The sequence below is a fragment of the Catharus ustulatus genome, chromosome 3 (genome assembly GCF_009819885.2).
Source record: "Catharus ustulatus isolate bCatUst1 chromosome 3, bCatUst1.pri.v2, whole genome shotgun sequence".
Taxonomy (NCBI): domain Eukaryota; kingdom Metazoa; phylum Chordata; class Aves; order Passeriformes; family Turdidae; genus Catharus; species Catharus ustulatus.
The window spans coordinates 18,257,900-18,280,288 of NC_046223.1; the positions used below are offsets into that span (position 1 = coordinate 18,257,900).

Genomic DNA, 22,389 nt, shown 5'->3' on the forward strand with positions numbered 1-22,389 from the left:
CTAGACTATGCTATTCTAGAATTACAATTTTTCCCTTAGAATATTTGGAGTTCTGATGCTTTTTCTAGAATCTGGTCAGCTGGAACAGCAACTTGAGGAGGCCAGCACTGCAAGGCGGGAATTGGATGATGCTTCCAGACAAATAAAGGCTTTTGAGAAGCAAGTCAGAACACTGAAGCAAGAGAGAGAAGATCTTAATAAGGTAAAAAAATAATTTTGTCAGCGACTGTTCTAAACCCTCAAGACTGTTTTTTTTTTTGTTCATTTTGCTTGTATTAACTTTCAAGTGTAAAACTAATGAGCAGATAACAAGTGTGTAGCATGACCTACTTAGCTTTCTGCCATTTTTTGTTGAAGAAAAGGGCGTTATTTAACATGCTGTCTGTATGACTGCTGGGTGCTCCCTAAGTGACTGCTTCCAGATAGTGAACAACTCCATAATCCAAATTGCATGGTGGCTGCAAGAACGGTTTTACAGCTTCACATTTAAGTGATAATGATAGGGGTTAAAAGACTGAGTAGAGAAGAACTATTCCAGACAATTTAATCTGAAGTATGGGTGAGACTTTAACAGTGAAAAAATGTGAAGAATATGGTATTAAGGCTGTGACACAGAAGTGTTTCCAGAAGGGACATGCAAAAAATTGCCCAAACACGAAGATTGAAAAGTAATTTGAGATAACTGCAGTTAAAGAATACTGGATTTATTTCTTCTTCTCTATCTCCCTGATCCCTCGTTTTCTTATTTATAACATACTATGTTATTTTATGGCCCCTCTTTGTATTCATTATTAAATCAACCTGTACTCAGGTGTGAAATACATAAAACCTGTTTTTCATCATGATTATATTGGCCCAGTATTTTAGAGTCCGCACTAAAGATGATGTGTCAGCTGTGTTTAACACTGTTTCTTCTGACCCTTAAGGCTTTTAAACTTTTGAAAGCTGCCAGTTTGTCCCAGGAAGACCATCTCTCTTCTAAACCAACTCAGAGTGATTAGGATCTCTTTTTAAGAATCCTAGAAACATTGTTAGATTTACATGGATGTCAGCAGTGCCAAATAATTCTTCCTGTTGGTCTTTTTTTAATCCTGAAATTTGCTTTTCCTTGCTTTTTTTTCTGCTTTGGTTTGACTGAACTTTATTGAACTATTTAAACTGTTGTGGTCCCTCATTGGTAGTGTGGTGGCACAAACCTAGGGCACAGCAAACTTTGTGAATGTGTTGTGGTGTGGAGTTATTGCTGCACTAACAGTGTTATTTCATTCTGGTTCCTTAAAAAGAATAGTTATCTTATATTGCTTTTATTCGCTGCAGTATTTTGTTGCCTGAAACTTTCTCTGATATTTGATATTAAATTACAGTGTATGAAAATTATATTTGCCACTGCAGGCCAGTTTTCTAAAGCTTCTTGAGTAAAAATTTTCAGAGCAGAGTTTTCCATTCAGATTTAATAATTTAGCACTTGAGATTCTTGTAATTTATTTAAGGAATTTTAAAAAACCAATATTAATTACATTTTGCATTAAGAAAGCAAGGTATTTTTAAATTGTAATGCAAGTGCTTGAAAACCATTGTGTTTACCTGTAATAATGGAATAGATTCCTACTTGGTTTACATTTATGGAGTTTTACTAACTCTAGTAGTGTAAAATATGCCTCTTTCCTTATTTATAGAGGCATGCAATCTGTATTGTAGATGCATTCATAAAATAAAAAAGAATATGTAGTTTCTGTTCACTCTGGAGAAGGTATTAGATACTCATCCAAAGACGGAATTGGCCTTGTAGCTTTCTAGGTTTATTACTTAATTCTTTTTTTAAACTATAGGAACTGGCAGAGTCTAGTGACAGATTAAAATCCCAAGCCAAAGAGCTGAAAGATGCACACAGCCAGCGGAAATTGGCAATGCAGGAATTCTCAGAGATGAACGAGCGGCTGACAGACTTGCACTCTCAAAAACAAAAGCTTGCCCGCCAGCTCCGAGATAAGGAGGAAGAAATGGAAGTGGTGATGCAAAAAGTAGAAAGTTTAAGGCAAGAGTTACGCAGAACAGAGAGACTTAAAAAAGAAGTAAGTGGTGAGAAGACTGTTTAGACTCTATGAAATAAGTTATATGTAAGGTTTTCTGAGTATTTTTTTTATTTGTAAATCTTTAACCTTTTGTCTGTTGTTTCAAACAGTACCAATTTTGTTTTCTAAGATTTTGAAGTGTTCAGTTTGGTGCTGAAGATTTCTCTCTTATATTGAAAACCATTAATAGATTTTGGAAAAAAAATACAGAATCCTATCTATTAAAAACGTATGTACTTTTGTAGCTGGAAGTCCAAGCTGAAGCTGCAGCTGCTGAGGCATCCAAAGACAGGAAATTGCGAGAGAGGAGTGAACAGTACTCTAAACAGTTGGAAAGTGAAGTAGAAGGGCTAAAGGTTAGTCTGTTTTGATATTAACACCTGCAAACTTACTAGTCTACTAGGACTTGGATCTGTTTGATTGCTTTCAGATGTAGGACAAAAGGGTTTTGTCAGTCTGTCACTTCAGTTGGCGCTGAATGTTAACGCAGGCATGCGTTGCATTATTGCCCAGAAAAATGAGTATTTGCCTGATGTGCTATTTCTTAATAATCAGCCATGTCTTACCACCTTGCTTCCATTAATACTTTACCTGTTAAAAGTTGCTTGTTTTATTTTAGCATAGGTACTTGAATATTTGAAGTTAAATCTGCAATCTAGACGGGTTTCTGTGTAGGTGTTCTGTCTGCTGTGTTGTTCCTCATGTTTCCTGCACAATAGATGTCAACTGATGTAACCATAAAGGAACAGTTCTAGCACATTCTGCCTGTCAGACAGAAGATGAGACATTTTTGCCCAAGAAGAGCATTGAGCATGAAGGCTTTGTTTATATTGATGAGATTGCTCACATGTACATGTGGTTTTAAAAGAAGAAATTTAAGGCAGCCAAGAATGCTAACTGTTGTTTTATTCTGTGGTTTAGCTTTTTTATGCAGTGCTCTAGAGAAGTTAGGCTTTCTCAAAAATTGAATAGAAAGTTTTTAATGTACTTATGGGGATTGCTGTTCATTTGCGGCAAAATTTTGTTCCAAATGTTTAATGCAGTAAGGTAATTCTAAACTTTTTTGGCAAAATGTGAGATTAGTTGTAATCTGGTTTTAATTTAAATGAACAACTGTCGTGGTTTGAAAGACAAGTGTCTGCTAGGGAAAGCAGGGCCTACCCTTGAAATGGAGAAAGTACATCCTCTCCCTCTGAATCAGTATAATATTGAAATTAAGGGGCTCTCAGGGAAGGATACAGGGATAGGGATGACAGATATTTTCTAGTATGTACAGCAAGGCAGACACACAGCAGCACCTCTGGCATTAACCCCCAGCAGAACAGAACCCAGGCTCAGCCCTTCTGGCCGCGGGCGCTTTCCCTGGGTGCAGTTCCCGTCACAGCCAGCAGGGGCGCTGGTGGCTCCCGGCCGGGCAGGGCGGGTGCGGTGATTCCCCCGTGCCTGCAGGGGGCGCTGTGCCACGGGCTCAGAGCGCGGTGATGGCAGCTGGGCCCAGACGGGAGAGGATGGGGAGAGGCTTTGCCTCACCAGCCCTGGGGCAGCGTCGGGCCAGTGCTGGGATGGGGAGAGGCTTTGCCTCACCAGCCCTGGGGCAGCGTCGGCCCGGTGCTGGGATGGGGAGAGGCTTTGCCTCACCAGCCCTGGGGCAGCGTCGGGCCGGTGCTCCAGCAGCTGCTTGGAAACAGCAGGCTGAAATGGCAGGGTGTCCTGGCAGGGCAGGGGTGCAGGGTCCAACAGCAGCAGCAGAGACAGCTCCTGGTGTGGGATGGCCGCGTTAGCAGTGACTTTCCTCCATCGAAGCCATGAGGGAGTGAGAGAGAGCAACTGCCCCAATCTCCGTTACCTGCTTCTAAACTCAAGGTGTCCCTCCCCACCCTCTGAAACTCTCAAAAAAACAGGGATGTTCCCCCTCTGCCCCTCTCAAGGACCTAGCCATCAGCACTTCTTAGCATGTCAATGGAATTCCTGGAAAAAGTTCCACAGGCAAAGAGGAAAGGAAAAAGTCCAACCCCCAACAATAACCAAGACTTTCATCCTTAGAATTCTCTGGGACATTCATCAACATAAAGTATGGCACAGAAAATTTGGTGGTTTTTTGCAAACATTCTTCTGTTTGGCCTTCCTTTGCTAAAAGAAGATAAGGAAATCCATTCAATATGAAGTTTGGATTAATAAAGTTTCTACTGCTGTGAATTCAGATTGTTATCTGAAAATTAACATGTGTTTCTTCTGCTTCCATGAATCTTCCCCATCAGCAAAAAGTTTGTCTGACAGTTTAAGAGGCAAGAAGAATTTATGGGAGATCTGTTGAGAATAAATGATATGCTGATTTATAACAGCAGGGCAAGTTTGTCAGAAGAGGAAAAGGGAATTTTTGCTTTCTTGGTAGTATTTTACAATTCAGTAAGCACACTTTGGATCGTGTGTGGTTTTTGTGATACTGCACTGTCCATTCAGTAAAAGCTCTGCATGGCTCCTTAGATAATTCAGGGAGCTCTCCTACACAAAAGAAAGTGTTTAAAGAAGAAAGGAAGGTTTTTCCACATGAGGAGAATAGAAAAGACCATAAATTATGGCAGGCTAAGTGTAAACAGGATGTTGAGAGCTAAATAAAGAGAATTTAGGAAGCATTTTGCAGAGGGTGCTCAGAATGATTGTGGAGAGTTCTTTAAATCCAAAGCAGAAAACCTCAGGAAACTTACGGGGCTGCTTGGGGATGGGGTTGCTTGGGGATGGAAAATGCAATCTCTGAGCTAATAGAGCTGTCGCAAAAAATGCTTCACAAGACTGCTGAAGGAGGGGAGATTTCCAAGCAGTGTTTACTTTGCAGCAGGCTGAGCAGATGAGCTGCATGTGTCTGGGATGATTGCAGGAAGCAGGAGAGCTGGCAGGTGAGTCAGATGTAGACATGAAGTCACTTGAGAGAGTTCTGAAGGAGCTTAGATGAGAAGAGAGCTGCTGGCCAAGATGTGAACTCTTATTACAGGCAGCCCACTCTGCCATTGTCACTCAGAACATCTGTGGAGGTGCAGAGGCCTGAGTGCAGCTTCCTCAGGAAAGGAGTAGGGGCTGTGGTAAAGGGTAAGGTCAGAGTGTTCATGGATGTTGGGAAGAAGGCAGTGTGCCTTCTGTCCTGCCACTGACCTGCTGGGGTTCTGCAGACTTGTCAGTGAAGTGTATGGACAAAGGGGATCCTGTGGATGTCATATATTCAGATTTTCAGTAAAATCAGACTCGGTGTGAGTCAGCAGTGTGCCCTGTTAGCCGAGAGTGGTGCATTAATCAACAACTGTCAATGTGCCAGAAGATGCATTATGTCTCAGTTGCACCATTTGTCCATTTGAAGTAGGCACGTATGAAAACATCTATTTGGAATATGTGCTTACATCAATTAAAAATGTATTCTCTGTTTACTGTATCTCTCTGGTTCTCTAAGCCATTGTTCAATACCGTTCAGCTTTCTCTTCTTCTGCACCATCTACCTTATGGTTACTATAGTATTTTTCCATTGTGGTAAAAAATGCGCAATTCCACTAAAACATTTTGTGTACCTGATCGAGGATGTTGCAAAGCCTAAACTTTTTCTGTGTTCCATTACTCTGTATATGTGAGCAATTCAGTAACAAATAAGCTCCATAGTTAATTATCTGTGCATGAAAGAAAATTCCTATGCTTGCTTTTTTTTTTTAAAAAAAATTCTTTATTTCTCCCAAGCATCTCCTGTTTGGATGGCATCTTCCTTTTCCAGTTTATCATTCTGCATCCTAAGGGCAGGATTTTACTCTTAGATCAAAACAGATGGTTGTTTTGATGAGTAAGAGAAAACAGTGCAGTAGCAGCACATCTCTGGCTTGTTCGTGTAGGGGGTTTTGCAGTTTTTTGCTGACATGAGCAGCAAGGCCCAGCTTTCTCACAGAATTTGTCATGGCACAAATTCAGCTCATTGGAATATTTTACAATGACATTTAGCTCTTAAAACCTAATCATACATCAGCAAAAGAAAATTACCCAAAGCCATGCCAAATTAAGGGTGACTGAGAGGTTTTTACTGTCTCATGGTAAGAATGGAGGTATAATTCACAAAATACCTTCAGTCCTCTGGAAGGTGTGACGCAGTCACCATAAGGAAGTAGGTTTCCCAGTTACCTGCACTTTCTCAAGAGTGTTTTTATTAATTTCCTTTCCTTAGAATACCTTTAATTACGTATTTTAAAACAAGAAGAAATTCCAAATCAAGTTGTCCATATGTTGAGATTTGAAAGTTATTTCCATACTTGGATTTCAGTGCATGTCATGCCACTATCTCATTTTGAACCTGATCTTGCTCCTCCTCTATGTTATGGCAGGACATTGAGTTTAGTGAGTGCAGCATTTGGTGCAAATGTGTATGTATCCTGAAGCAGTGTGTAAAGACTATTGAAATGCCTGAAGACCTAAGAGAGCTATGAAACTGCGAAAAGTGAAGTAATTACTCTTATTGTTTAAAGCTTGTTTTTCCTATCCACTATGATAGAAACGGTCAGTTTAAGTAAAATAGGTCAGATTTCCCTCCTGACTGATACAATCCATATAGTGTTTCTGTAGCTAGACTTTAGCCTTCAGTTAAGCCTCTGCTTGTCTTAGTACAGCTTTTCCAGAAACTGTTTGTCCTTCAGAATATATTAACTGTATATCCTAGTCCTTACTCTTCATTTCTGAAAGTCACTTGAACTTGTTGGGGTCAGATGTGTGAGTGGAAGCATCAAAGTCTTTAATTCTGTGGTTGCTTTCTGACTGACACTTTTCTGACGCATTTAAGGCGTTTAAAGTGATGATCAAATTTTCAATGGCTTGAAAACTATTACTGCACTTAAATAACAAAATAATAGAGTGTCATTCAGATTTAAGCTCTTAACAAATACTGAAAAAAAATTGAGATAGATGTATTTAACTCAAGGCTCTAATGGGATATTTCTAAACAAAGACTTTGGAATATTGAGTTGTTATTAAGCATCATTTTCAGCATTCTTGAGTGTTAATTTGGGGCTGTTGATTTTAGCAAAAACAGGTTGGTCGTTCACCTGGGGTAAGCAGTATAGAACACCAGCAAGAGATCACTAAATTAAAGGCAGACCTGGAAAAGAAGAGTCTTTTCTATGAAGAGGAGCTATCTAAACGTGAAATGATGCATGCTAATGAAATAAAAAGTCTGAAGAAAGAACTGCGGGATGCAGAGAGCCAGCAGCTTGCTCTCAAGAAGGAAATCATGGTTTTGAAAGACAAGTTAGAGAAAACCAGAAGAGAAAAGTGAGTATTGTATGAAATTTACCTTTTTCTAACCCTTTGAAGTATTGTTCCAAATACACTGTCACTTCCTTAAGTGTAATGCAGACTTGCATTTTGGCTGAGCTGATGCCAGTGTTGAAAACAGTCACATTAAAAGCAGAACAGAACAAAAAACTCCACACCCTTGTGCTCAAAACAGATAATTTTGCATCAGAACTGGTTTACTGCCTGACCATTCCAAGGTATGTAACTTGAGTTTCAGACTTGCAACTTGGAGTATGTTGACCCCTTAAGCTTATGTTGCACTTTAAAATGGTTTTTCAACAATTTTCTTTTATTTGGTGTTTTCATCTTTTGATGCAGAACTAATGTGTTAGAGATCAAGTATTGTTTACATTTCTGCCAGCACAGGAACAGTCACTTAATGTGAGCTGAGGCTAATCCGTGCTGGGTTCCATCCAGTGTTAACATCAGTCAGCAGACTACTGTGGGTGTAAGCTGCTTTATCTCTTCTGACATGGTAATTTGTCAGACCTGCTTTTTTCTCTCCCACATGGTGGAGCTTATAACTGGCCTTGAGATTGTTCCTTGAGGCATTCATCAATAAAAACAAGTTTTTCTATTGGATGGTGTAGTAGTGGGAATAAGTTACAAATTGAACATGCTCATGTTCATTCATAAAAAATTCAGAATGTTTCATAGACACTAATATAAATGAGCCTTTTTGCTACTGTAGCAAGATCTCAGATGAGAGAAACCATGTAGAGGTCCCTGCTGAGAGCTTAGCCAAGCTATAGTAAGACCTTTAAATACAAGTAATAAATTAAATACATTCTTTTTCCAAAATGTTTATGCAAATAGAGGTGAAAATACTGTTTGTCTGGTAAATTGTATTCAACAGGGATCATAGATCATACAGCCTAGAATGCAGTGCATGAACTGTTTCTTCCTAGCAGGCAGCTGTTCAATAGGCTGGACCTACTAACAGGACAGGAGTTTGGACAGGAGTTTGCTGCTTTATTCTTGGTGGAGAGGTAAAACTTGCTTCAACAGCATGTTTTCACTGTGACACAACTTAATGGGCTTGCTGACCAATGTGTTACAAATGCACAAAAGGCTATTCTGTCTTGTAAAATATAAAGGTGATGGTATGACACTCTTAAGTCCAGCAGTGTCTCAGAAGGAGGAATATTCAATAAATAATCATGAATACTTCTTTCTGCAAGTTATACTGTTTGTAAGGATCATATCTCCAAGCAGTGACCGGATGAAAAACTTCTTTCCCAATTCTAATGTTGTACAGCTGCAGGCATTCTGACTAGATGTTCTAGCTTGTTACAAGCTCTCAGTCTATCCTCTCTCTATAAATAAAAGATATAACTGGGTACAAATCTACAGTGAGTGCTGTCATAACCATGTTTCTGTCTGTGTTTCAAGTGTTTGTGTAAGAGAACATTTTAAAGTGTGAGCAGTAATGTGTCACATAACCAGTACTGGATGCTTGGCTCCTCATGGCAAGGCTGCAGTCATGTTAAGTCAGGTGTCCAAGCACATGATCAATGCTTGGTGAAGGTCTGATCTTATCTGTCTTTTGTTTAACAAATCTGCAAAATTCTCATTCAAGCATTAGGACTCCACAGAAAAGCAGAAGTCCACTGTTCAAGTTATGCTATGACTTGACTTCTGCAATTTAGAAGGAAAGCTTAAGCATTAGGAATGCAGGAATTTCTGTTGCTACTCAATATTTGGTAGTTTTCATTAAAAGAACATAGATTTTCTGCTTCTGCTTATCCATATTGTTTTTAGCTTTTATTGTTTGGCATGAAGAGGTTTTTGTGAGTCTTCCAGTAGAGAGATGTTGAATGTAAGCTCTGAAAAGGAAGCACCTGGAGGCTTTGTGCTGAAATAAGTGGAATTATTTCCACAATAGGCTTGAGGTGGCTGTGGAGTTGAAGTGTGCTTATACAGTTTGGCAAAAATATTTTAGTAGTCTAAAAATAATTTTCAGTGCATATTTAAAAAGATCTTGGTAAGAGGATATGGTTGTATTACTGTGTAAGATGAGTGAATTACATAGGTTATTCTAAGCAAGGATCAGTAAGAGCTTTGACAAAGTCTGTGTGTAGATTTTTGTGTAACTTGCATGTTAGTGGTTTGTATTTTGCATTTTTTAAATAGATGTTTTTGTTTCTTTCAATTTTAAACTTTCTAACTTTTGCTGTTTCAAAAGCGTAATTCTTCAAGGGAGAGATTACCTTCCTGTAAAACGATTGCAAAATGATTGCTCTTTGCTGAAGTCTCACAAACTGCATGCTATTAAAGTTGGAAGCAGAGGAACACAGTATCAGGCCAGTGATCTGTGTAGCACAAGATTCCATTTCTTAGAGTTGCCATTAGGAAGTATTTCAGACGAAGATGCGAGGAACTGTGTAAAATAAATCACATTTGTAGAAACTTCTTTTAGGCCTGTCATTTCATGATGGATTTATAAAGCAGAGAGCTTTATAGAACAACATTTGCTGGTTTTAAATTGTGTGATCTAAAGAAACCTGGGGGTAGTGTTTGTTTCAAGTCTATTTTTCTTGGTTTCAAAGCAGTAAGATAAAATATTTGGCCACTTTGACCAGATGCAATAAAGAGCTGGAGTGACAAAGTGATACCATAAAGCAGTATTTCACATTGCTTGGATGTGGTTTGCTGCAGGTTTACTGATAAAGAGAAAGCTGGGTTGTGTATATTTTCCTAACTTGAAGAGGAGACACATAGCTAGATGTTAGATGAGAGAAGAAGTTTGATGGGAGAGGAGGATGCCAGGCTTCAAAGCAAAAGCATTATTTTGATCTTGCTGCCTGTTCAAGGTAGACCTATGGAGTCTGTCACAGTTCTGTTGTTTGCTGAGTAGCTGTTTGGGTGTGATGGATTATACCCACATTCTCCTCTGTTTCAAATTTATCTTCATTTCTATATTGCACTGTAGCAATTTGACTTACTGAGGTAATGACAATCACCAGCCGAATTAAGAACATAAAATATAGAAAATTGCAAATATGTTGGGCTCTTTCACTAATCCATAGCGTCCTTAATCCACCACCATTTATGGCTGCTTTCAGCCCTAAAGCCTTACAGGAATAAATTGAAGACAAATATGGGAAAAAAATTCCAAAGCAGACCCATGAAAGCTGCATGAAAGAAATTTATTAAAAGTTAGTTTGGTCTTCTGTCTGCAAAATTAGCTTTGAATCTAGGCATTGAAAACAGAAGCAGGACCTGTTATTAATTCCTGTGACAGCCTGTGCTTTAATCTCTTCCTGCCTTTTCCCTACACTGGTCATCATATGCATGGAATCTATTGATATAGAAAAGGAGTGGTGGTGAGTTTCAAACTTGGCATTTAAACAGTGAGATAGTATGTAACTTTACTGGGATGAAGTGTTATGTTTCAAAGGATGCCTGGCAACATAGAATTTCAGTGTAAGTCTAACACATTGTACTAGATTTCAAAGAGTGGTTGAAGCACTAAATGAATTTCAAATTAAGAGTAGGAAATTCAAACCAGCATTGCTCTTAACTGGGTTCACTGTAAGCACTGACATTTCTCATTGTTGGAGGGCGTTCTCTCAATTAGGCAAAACTGCAGTAGTTCTGCATCTCAGAAAAAGTATCAAGAATGTAATTAGTGTTTGCATTGTGTGAAATTCTGATCGTTATCTAGAAAAAAAAAATTCAGTGCTCAAGACAAGGTTTCCCCTGCATTTTATTTTTACACAGTTAACCTTTAATACTGGGCACTTTTTCAAGTCTTTTCAGACTGGACAGTGGTATTTGCTGAGTGGATATTTTCTGTATCTGTGGCATTTACAGTATAGTTCTATCAATCTACTGATGAACTTTGTGCCAATGACCTGAATAATTGGTAAAAAGGTGATACGAGATGCAAGGCTTGGGAATCTGAAAACAGTAGATACAAGATGGGAGTTACACATCCAAAATATTGCTGTGCACCACTTGAAGGAAATTCCATAGGATTTCTGACAAACAGAGGACCTGCAGCTTCATTTGTTTTCAGGTTCTCACATTCATTATGCAAGGTCAAAGTTAATATTAAGCAGAATCAGCCAGGGGTTCTCCTCTAGTGAATGACATCCATGGGAGAGGGGAGGATTTGTGGGAAGCAGCTACTGTGAGACTTTCTCAGAAAGAATGGTCCAAGCTTGCTGTAGAATCTGGTGATATTAAGAATGTGAATGTTATCCCATCCACTTTTTGCTCTTAGTGAGTGTATGATACCTGAATTAACAGTTCAGGTGTGACATCTGGGCTGTTCTAAATTGCCCAAAGACTAACCCATATAAGATTTTCTCTTCAGAGACCCAGCCCCAAGCTAAATTATTTAGCTTCTGTATTGTGTGGTCATTTTTGCCTGTCATTCTGTGTGAAACTTGGAATTACAGAAATGTGTGTGTTATAGCTCATATGAGCCGAGAATGTGCCCTGAGCATTTTACAATGTCGACACACACTTTGGTCTGCAGGATTACAGCTGCTCATTGTTTAAAGGATACATCTGAAGAATAAAATTTGTGGGTTGATAAACATTGGCTTGGTGGAGCTGTTAGTTCTGTACTGAAGGATTCTATACTAACTCTAAAATTCAACAGGCTGGCTTTCAGTCCTAAGATGGTGATATATTGAACTGCTTAATTTTAATAGGCAGTGCTATTATCAATGTGGTACTTCCCTTCAGCATGTGTGTGCATTGATCTCTTTGTGTTTAAATGAATAATGGAGTGAGTTAGAATAGAAAACTTTCTAATTCTACTTCACTTTATTTCTTAGCCAAAGTGAAAGAGAGGAATTTGAAACAGAGTTCAAACAAAAGTATGAACGAGAAAAGATCCTGCTGACAGAGGAAAACAAAAAACTTACGAATGAGCTTGATAAGGTAAGTGCTGATTAGTTGAGCCCTGAATTTACAACTGTTTTATGCTATGTACAAATTGGATAATATGAAACTGCATTGGTTATTACTAACTCTAAAGTGAAAGGAGAAATTGGTGTTACACCAAAAATTGGTGATTAATATTAGATTTGACTAGAGCATGTACATGCATCTGAACCTGAGAAGGCACATATATATATATATATGCATATGTGAGTATTTCTGTGTGGGAATGGAATTAGATGGTCTTACATTTTGGTAAGATTAATTCTAGACAGTACTGTAAGCCAACAAAAAAGGATTATTTCATTGTATGACCCAAATAGAAAAATTCAGAGTTAATGATGTGATTGCTTAGAGTACATTTGCACGTCAATCGTTTGAAATACCAGGGCCCCTCCTACCCTTTGAGATTAAGTGTTACTTTGTGATACTGAAAAAATACAAATGATAAGGCATATTAACTGAAGTGCATTGAGCAAGAAATAATTATGATTCGTGCATTTGGATTGTGTCTTTATTGTTCGTTTTGACAGGTTATTCTAGTTCATTGTGCATTATCCAAATCTTGCTAAACTTGTTTATTCTTTTATAATGCATTAGATTTTCTAAAAATATGATGAAAGTACAGTGTTCTTCAAAGTAAGCATGTTTGCATGTCTGTGCTCAAATTACAGTATATTTTCATACCAGTATAAGACAGACAATATATATGCCTATAGGTAAGCTTAGTCCAAGAAAACTAAGAAAGAGCCTAGTCACTTAGATAGTTTTTCAGCTCTCTCTCTCTCTCTTCCCCCATTACCTTTGTATTTTTCTTGCCAAATGACATATAATAAGTAGGCATATTTAAATTATAAGCCCATTTGAATGATAAATAAGGTGTGGAGTTATTCATATTTGGAGTGAAAAGCAAAATAGATTTTAAATTGGCCATTCTTTTATCATTTGAATTGTTAATATATTTCAGTACTAAAAGAAGCTTTCACCTGAGACTTCATTCTCCTAAGCAGGCTTTCCTATAAAGTCTATCTGGTCTCTGATTCTAATTTGACTTTCTGAATAATTACTTAACATAATGAAGGTTTAGTTCCCAATACCAGCTTGGGTTAGCTGTGGCTTTTGTCTAGCAGAATGTGCCTGTATGAATGGCAGCAATTTGAATGAGAGAGGTTAATTGCTAGGTATAGCATATTGTACTTAGAGATGTGCATTTAATTTCAATTTTCCTGTCTACAAGTAAGTCAAATAAAAAATATGAGAATGTGAGGCACCTGGAGAATCTCAGGACTGTATCTGTTCAGTCTCTCTCTCTTTATGGTTACTAAACAAGGGAGAGATTTAGCAGTCTTATCTGAACCATAACAATTTTTATGCCCTTGCTTTGCTCTTCTAGTGTAGATTTTTCTATACGGAACATTCCACACCTGTATGGTGCAAAGCAGAAACCTTCTAAGAGTTTTAGAGGTATTTGGAGACTTAATTCTCAGAATACTCATTAAATTTATAGATTAAAAATGTTGTTCATGTCCTTAAAATTGGCTGAGATTATACCTAAGAAGAGATTCTGGCTTTTTATGGTTGTCATTCATTGTGAAGGCCAGTACCAATTTCTAAAGCAGATACAAGGTGTGGAAGAGGGAAGTGTCATTTTGAGTCTGCACAGAGATGGAGTCACAGCAGTTTATACTTTTAGCTAGTTGTTTAAATTCTCCTGCAGCTCACCACCATGTTTGAGAGACTGAGTATGAATAATCGGCAGCTGGAGGAAGAGATGAGAGACCTGGCTGATAAGAAGGAGTCCGTGGCTCACTGGGAGGCCCAAATCACTGAGATCATCCAGTGGTGAGTGCTCTGCTCTCATGCATTACAGAAACCCCTCAGTGTGTGGTGGGGCTGCTGCTGAGTTTTTCTCTTTGCACATGGCACTTGGAAGTGCTGAGGTGAAACCTCACACCCGTCTGGGATTCTGCTGGGGTTTTGGCTGAGATTTTAATAATGCACAAATCCAGAAAATTGTGTTCCTCCTTAAGAGTGGAAGTGTCTCACAAAATAGAGCTTTTTCAAAGTGGAGAAGAATCGTGGCCATTGGGTGTGGCTTTGTGGTTATGGAAGAATGCTGAAAGGAATCATGTGCTGAGCTCACGCCTCTGAGAGGGAAGAAGCCTGGGAAAAGTAGTGGCTGAGTGTTTGTGTCTCAGCATTAATTTCCTTCATCTGCTTGGCATGTGGCAGAATGAAACAAGTACAGTGCAACTTATATGTGATTTTTTTACAAGGAGAGTATTTGAGACTACCACAAAGCCAGTCTAAGTGATGTTTGTTATGGTACTTTTGCTAAATAATGGTGTTATCGTCTCTCCAATTCTAGTGATTTAAAAAGAAAAAAAAAGTTGAAGCTATTAGGGGAAAAAGATTGTGTAATCTAAGTTTTTGTCTATCATTATTTTCCCTCTTCATGCCTTTATCTCCCCTCACCTTTAATGGTCCATTGTAGTGTTTCATGTCTACAAAAACAGTTTACACTCAAGAGATTTTATTTTACAGATCATCCACTTCTAGGAAGACTTCATCATGATATACTAGTATTTTTCTGTTTCTGGTTGATTATTCCCTCCCTGTTTTTCTGTCTCATGTTAGTAAAAAAAATCTAATTTGTTGTGTCCAGGCAAAAATGGGAAACACTGTTTTAGAGAAACCTAGTTTGGTATTGTTGTAATGCTAGTTCAATTTTGTTGTCCAGATATAGAGAAGTTTGGCTTTTGAATAGTGCCATGTGAATACATAACAAGGCAGATGGGCCATCCTCTGGGTTTCCAGTGTGTTTTAAACAATGTTGCATAAAAGTATGTAATGCTGATCTGTGTTAAGAAGTCAAATTTGTCTCAAGGCATTGTATCTGTAGCAGAAGTTAAAAAATTTAAAGGGTCCACTTTGTGTGTGTTCCTTTTAAATTTTTTTTACAGTGACAGTAGTGGACAACCTGAGTCACAAAAAACCAAATATTTAACTGGTAATTTAAAGAACTTTTAAATTCTGACCAACTGTAAATGTTTGTTCAGAAAAATATCAAGGTAACAAGTGAGATAAGTCTATAATTTCACATTCCTTAATTTCTTTAAGGTAGTGCTTATCTGTCATATTGCACCAAAGTAATCAAACACAATTTTTCAGATTTATGTGTGAAAACACACATTTAACTTGGCAGTTACAGGAAAAGACAAATCAGAATTGTCAAATTGGATTGTTCCACTTAATGTAAAAATGTGCCAACAACCATTAAGAATGTACCTTCTCCTATACTTTTATGAGAGTGTTAAATATTTTAAGATGTATTACTGATGGTTCAGGCATGATGAAGTTTTCTTCATGTTAGGGATGTCACTGTAAAGGGTAAAAGGGTTTGGGCTTGAGTTTTTTGTTATCTCTGAAGTTACATAGTGAAAAGAGATCAGGAACATGCAAGACTTAACTTTCTGAACGACAGGCAGCATTTTACTGATTCCTTGTGATAATATAGTGTCTTCTAAATAGTACAAAACTAAAAATTAAAGAAATACATTAGAAGGAAAATATAGAAGTACTGAGGGCAAATATTAAGGGAATTTAAAAAGTCTGGCTTGGTTCCAGTTTTTCATCACTAAACACATCTCAATTTTCCCTCCATACTTTTCTCTGCTTATATTAAATTTTTTTCAACTTTGTGAGGCCTTATCTTAGGTCACATTTTTTCCTTGTTATGTTTAGATTTTTCATGTGTTACCCAGATAATCTGGTCATGTCCCAGTGCTGTTCTTAGAATTCAGCACTGCATACTGAAACAAGGCCCTTCTCTGGGGAACATGGGTGCTATATGAAATATTTAAACATCTATTATAATGATAAATATTTTAAAAGAAAAAAACGTCACACCTAGGGTTGGAGAAAACTAGTCTTATTTAATCAGTCAGAAACCTATCTTTTCCTCAGAAGAACATGCAGTTCTGTGCATGTCCACATCTTCAGTGTGACAGTGGAATGCCTTGGAGCCAGCAAAGTAGGGGAGAACTTGTGGCCTCCCTCTTGAAAACTTAACAGAATATTACATTAAAATATGTATTTTGGGTGCATTATTTCCACCTCCTAAAAACTACCATGTTCTTTTTGTACTATGATCCAGAAAGGATAGGAGGCAGTCGATGGAATTAGTTACTGGGTTTGTAAACAGTTTGCTCAGTGGCCTGTACACGGGACTTGTTTTAACCCTGTTTGGAGTAACAGAAGCCCAAGAAGTCCCTAAATTCTTTTAAGTGCTTTGCCATCTAAAAGATACCTCTAAAGAAATTACTTTGAATTCGCACTTTGTATGGTTAAGATTTGGCACTTTCTTCATGTTTCCTGGGGCCCTTCTAAATTGCTGTTTGTCTCAGATTTTGTAACTTGTGAGTAATTTTAATGGTTTATCACATTCCCTTTAGCCTGTCCCTGCTTTCTTACTCTGCTATATTGCATCTTTAGGGATAATTTATGAAAACCTTTCAAAGTTGCCATTGTTATCTCAAGATGCCATAAACAAGGCAATATTTTAATATAAACACTTGAATCAAACTTTCACTGCAAATTCTGTTGTGGACTCAACAGACCCTCAGGGATCATTCAGCCTTAATGGAGCTATTATATTGACGAGTTTATATTAGCCAAATCACTCATCATTCCTTGACAAGAGTAAGAAATATTGAGGCTTTTATAGTCAGCTATAAATTTTCCTGTGGGAGATGGGAAAGAGATTAATTGCAGCGAAGGTTAATGCAGTCACTTTAAAAAGAAATATTTTAAATAGCCCTGGTACCTTGTTTCTGTGCTGTGCAGAAAGGAGGTTGCAGGAAATCTTGGTAGTGATTCCCAGCATACTTGGCAAGAATCTTGACTTGGGAGGGATTAATCTAACCTAGTTGTAGAAGTCCTAAGGTAGACAACTCGATAAATCCCATGACTAGTACTCTGGAACTCTGTTTTTCTCATGAGTTTGAAAAGGAAGCCTACACAACTCATATCAGATGGCTAATGTGTTGTCGAGTGTGTTTATGGGGATGAGCTGAATCCTACCTATTTTACCTATAGAATGGATGTTAGGCTTAGATTCAGCTACCCAGAAGCTGTCACAGTTGTTTACCACTATATTTAGTCAATATTTTCCTTATCAGCCAGATTTTTTGTGCTATTGTTGGTTTTGTCTTAATTGATTTCATTGAAAAAAAAACCCCAACACAATACCACCACCAAAAGGGAAAAAAAAAAAAAAAAGTACCAACTATTCCCTCCCAACACTTCTAAACTAGATCAAACCTAAAAAATCCCCAAAATTTGGGTTGGGGTTTTTATGGTTGTTTTAAAATCTGTTTGCTCTCAGAAAAAAAAAAAACACACATGAGTTGTCAGCAAATATAGCAAAAATTCTATGCATATTCAACTGTAAAGGAATACAACATATGTAAAATTCTAAGATATGCTGTGTTTGAGGTACAAATACTCAAAAGTTAATTATCTCTAAAATAGAAATTCTGCAGACCAGGGTGAAATTTCAGGACCTGGGAGCAGAGGGAAGTGTTAAAAAAGTTTTCAAGAAGTAGTTTTAAGAAACAGATTTTACTGGAGACACCGGGGAAGAATTAAAAATGAAGTTGGAAACTTTGAGCATACTGGTACAAGAACAGAATTTTAAAGAATTGAGAGACTAGAGGAGTCATGACTCTCAGATTTCCTTGGGGTTTTTAAATCAAGTTTAACAGAGCTTGGTGTAGGACCCCAGGGCTTTAAGACCACTCTATTGGGCAAAATTCTTTAGTCCTCTGAGTCCATTTTGTACTGTAAAGTATCCCAGCTGGAGACCTGATGAGTCTGACTTCCTGAGCATCCTGACAAGCACCATACAGGTAGCAGCCAGTGTTTATGTGAAGGTTGTCATGATGTTGGCTCCAACCAAAAAGTTAAATTTGATTTTGCAGGAATTTGTACCATATTGCTCTTCTGGATTCTTTGCATTAAGGAGCTAAGCTTGCAAGGCCAATTTTATTGAAAACAGAACAGTTTATCTAAATTGTCAGTAAAGAAGACTGGGTGGAACCTGAAGAACTTTTCTTCCTTAGGTTTCTTACTGTGCTTGTCAGGGCTCTCTGTCAAAATAAGGACAAGGAGAGCAACATTAGTAAGAGTTAATTTGCCATTCTTGCTCTTTTTCCTTCCATTTTAGTTTTTTAAAGCCAACCAAATGGAACAACCCCAGCAAAACAGTGACAAGTAAAAAAACTCCAAGAGCTCTTGGGTCCACATAATGTTTAATGACGTATTTCATTATTGAGAGAATTTTGCCATCTAGTGGACAACAAAGCCACCTCAGTTCCACATTGTACTCCTTTAATTTGCTGTCTCCTAGAGCTTGAGGAGTTCCCTTGAACTCAGCACAGATATTTGTAAAAATTCACTTTATATTTGCATTTTCTAGATCTCTGCTTGTCTGTGGAACATCTCTCTGAGGTTTTTGCAGGTACAGCTTTTCGGCATTTGGAGCCTGAGGGTTCTGTGCACCATAAACCAAATACCTGAACTGTTTCCTCACCTTCCATCAGGAAGGATCTGTGTGGCATCATAAAATTGGACATAGAAATTGGACTTTTTTTTCTGAAGAAATTTTGTGTGTCATTAAAAATAGAGAAAATTAAATGCTGATTCCTAAATCTCGTTCCCTTCTCATACGTCAGGAAAATTTACTCTCACCTTGAGAGTCTCACATTCATTTTATTCCTGCTTAAGCTTTTTTCTTTTTACAGTGTGTTTAATTATGTACTCACCACCTCCAAAAAACATCTTTAGCTACTTCTGACATCTTTTGCCCCCTGTTACAGCCTAAGTGGTTTGTGTAGGTTCAGATTACCTGGTTGTCAAAATGTGTGATCCAGAATGTTATGGGAAAAGAAGTTGGTTTTCTGCTTCCATCGTGTTCTGATGTACCTTGGGAAAAACAGTGACTCATTAATGGAAAAACTCTCACTGACTTTAATAGTCAGGACATGTAGGGTTTTCCTAGATTCCTCCCCACTTCTCAAACTAAATTATAAGCAGGAGACAAAGAAAGCCCAGTAAGTGCTTGCATTTTCATATTGGGTGTGAGATTTGTGGAAAATGGTTGCTAATTTTGCTTTTGGCTCCTCTGTGTTACAATAGTCTGTCTTCCTTAAATAAATCTTAAACTGCACACCCAAAAGTCACCACAACCTGCAGTTATTTAGCCTGTGACTTTCATGGTTTGGTCTTGCCCTAAGGCCACTGTGGGAAAGCTCTTCAGTTCTCCCTTGCCCATGACAGTTCAGTGTATGTGCTCTCTGTCTTCCTTGCCTCTGGCAACTATCTATGAATCTGTGTTGAAACGTTTATCATTAATGGTAAACTTGCAAGTAGTGCCATTTCCATATTCTCTGTGTGTGAATGAACCCCGTAGTATCAACCATAAAAAGTTACATTGCCTCATAGGCACAAAGGGGGAAACACTTCCTACTTGGAAGGTCACTGCAAGACAAAATCGACCAAATCTCATCTCCAGTCCAACAAATTTAGGATTAGAGTCACTTCTAAAGATCAGGAAGCAAGAATAAGTTAATTCTCATTAAATAAAAAAGCTATTTCCCCACTTTGCTGTATTTTATTTAAAGCTATTTGAGGTTCAGTACTTTGAGCAGATCCTAAACATTTTGGTGTTTGGTGTTGGTAAGACTTAACTGTGATCAAGCTATGGAATTACCTGCTGGTCTCTGAGGCAGCTCAGGGACTTGCATAATGCTTGGTTTTGCAAACTGGGATTGCTCTTCTGTGGGCAAGATGAATATGTTTAGAGCCAACCATGTAAGGAAACGAGGCGGGAGGGATGGTGTTGGGGCTTTTTTCTGTTTGTTTGTTTTAGGTTTTTCATAAGTTACTTAGTTTCAGTGAGTTAATTTTTTTTTTTTTTAGCAACTTTCTTTTCTATGTTAACACCTGAGGCAAAGTGAATAAAGAACCTTCTGTTGTGATTAATCACAGAAAGTTGTTGTTCTTTCTTTGTAACTGATGATCAAAGAATCTGAAAAACAGCCATGTCTCCTTGTTGTCTTTACACTCAGAAAACATGTCTGGATAGAAAACAAGCTCGGTGGATGAGACAGCTCTTCTGGCTTTTGCTGTTTAATAACATTAAAAGTAGACTCTCCCTGTTTAATTAGCACTTCTTGAAGTAACATCGCTGTTTGACTACTGGTTCTCATGGTCAGTTGGTACAGTTAAGTTAACCACGACTTCCAATATTATCTGGGCAATTGAATTGTTAATTATTGGTTGTGAATTTTGTCTTAATTTACTCCCTAAAAATAGGTTGAAATATTTCTTTCTCAGTCTCAATTTCAGGTAGCTGACATGTAATTCTTCAATTTTCATTCTTTGTCTCAGTGATGCATATTGTTTAATGGAACTTCACAAAGCAGAAAAGAATTAGTTCAGTGTGGTTTTCTGTTTGGGCTTTTGTAGTTGTTGTTTTTATCCTTATATTTTATGACTCTTTTTGTATTCTGTATTTATCTGTTTCTGGTTGTTGACTTGTTGAAGGGACTTCTGGTTTCTCTTAAGATTCTTTGGTTAAAACACCTTATTTTTTCTTATGTAATCATTTAGGGTAAGCGATGAAAAAGATGCTCGAGGTTATCTTCAGGCTTTGGCCTCTAAAATGACAGAAGAGCTGGAAGCCCTAAGGAACTCCAGTTTGGGTGCAAGAGCTACAGTAAGACTTTACTTCCATATGTCAGAAGGTTTTTTGTTTGAAAAAAACCCACTAATTTGACAGTTTCAGCTGCAGCAATAATCTGTCTGTAGAGTCTGTGTTAACTGAAAGTTAAACTGAAAGTTAAACTTTCCTAGAGCTTCTGAATAACTGAACACCAAACTGATGGTTTATCAATTAACTAAACACCAGTGTCTTTATAATGTGATTTTATCTGTATTATAGTTGAAGTAGCTACTTTATCATCATATATGAATTTGTTGAAGGAATCATGTTTTTGTTCATGAAAACATTGAAATCTTTCACTTGTGAAGTGTAGATGTCCTTCATAGCTGTCATCTGAATTGAGGCACATCAAAACCAGATTTCACAAAATCTCTTTGATTTTGAGATCAGCATAAAATATAAAATTTGTTAGTTGAGTTCGGAAATACTACTACTAACACTACTCTTAATTTTAGATTATTTTGGAATTAATGAACTCTTATGTTAAGACATAATAGACTAAGAAATGCAATTGTTGAAGTTAGTTGCATTCCTCATGTTCAGCTTCCTTTCCTCTTACTCTTTCTACTCCCTTTTTTGATTCTTTCTAGGACATGCCCTGGAAGATGCGACGCTTTGCAAAGCTGGACATGTCTGCAAGGCTGGAGCTCCAGTCTGCTCTTGATGCTGAAATCCGAGCCAAACAGGCTATTCAAGATGAGCTGAACAAAGTCAAAGCTTCCTGTATCTCTACAGAGTGGTAAGACTGAATTGTTCTGATGCAAATTTACTTTGATACCTCCCAGGAAATGTCATCAAATCATTATTTTATCTACCTTGTGGAAATCTGATAATGAATGACATGTCAGTTTCATACACCTAGATGAGGAAAAAACCCAACATCTCTCTTCTTTGTGTGAACAACTGAACACTTCCTGGGAAAAGTTGAAATCTTGAAGGCTCTCAGAGGGAACATGTTCTCTTTAATAATATTATCTCTCCTAGTTGCGATAACAAATCCAAATCCATAGTTTGGGTTTGTGTCTTAGAATATATTGTTTTCCATTCTGCTGATAACTGCACTGGAATCAATTATTGCATACTGATTTTCACAGTAGGAAATAATAATGGTCAATAAACTATTGCGAATTCTTATATTCCTTCCTCAGATCTCTCTCTTTCTCACTGCTACCTCACCACCCCCACAACAGAATTTATTCTGAGTTGCATGAATGCCTGAAACAGGGCTTGGTAAGAAGTAATTCCATTTTTAGGTGTCCAGCTTCAGCTCAGAGCAGTGGTGTGATTTGCAGCTTTAGGAAAGCAGTAGGACAGAGCTGAGGT

At 37.7% G+C, this 22,389-nt stretch overlaps 1 protein-coding gene across 9 annotated transcripts in view; it reads left to right on the forward strand.

Annotated features, from left to right (window-relative positions):
• The window catches only part of CDC42BPA (CDC42 binding protein kinase alpha), a 182,934-nt gene that overhangs the window by 115,653 nt on the left and 44,892 nt on the right, over positions 1-22,389 (forward strand). For 8 of the 9 annotated variants that reach the window (XM_033054677.2, XM_033054678.2, XM_033054679.2 and 5 more), the window contains exons 13-20: positions 69-202; positions 1,830-2,072; positions 2,318-2,428; positions 7,114-7,361; positions 12,176-12,281; positions 13,999-14,123; positions 20,955-21,060; positions 21,657-21,805. In XM_033054677.2, the coding sequence (XP_032910568.1) occupies positions 69-202; positions 1,830-2,072; positions 2,318-2,428; positions 7,114-7,361; positions 12,176-12,281; positions 13,999-14,123; positions 20,955-21,060; positions 21,657-21,805 (1,222 nt within the window). The remainder of the gene's footprint in view (positions 1-68; positions 203-1,829; positions 2,073-2,317; positions 2,429-7,113; positions 7,362-12,175; positions 12,282-13,998; positions 14,124-20,954; positions 21,061-21,656; positions 21,806-22,389) is intronic. The other variant, XM_033054681.2, reaches the window with a different exon arrangement.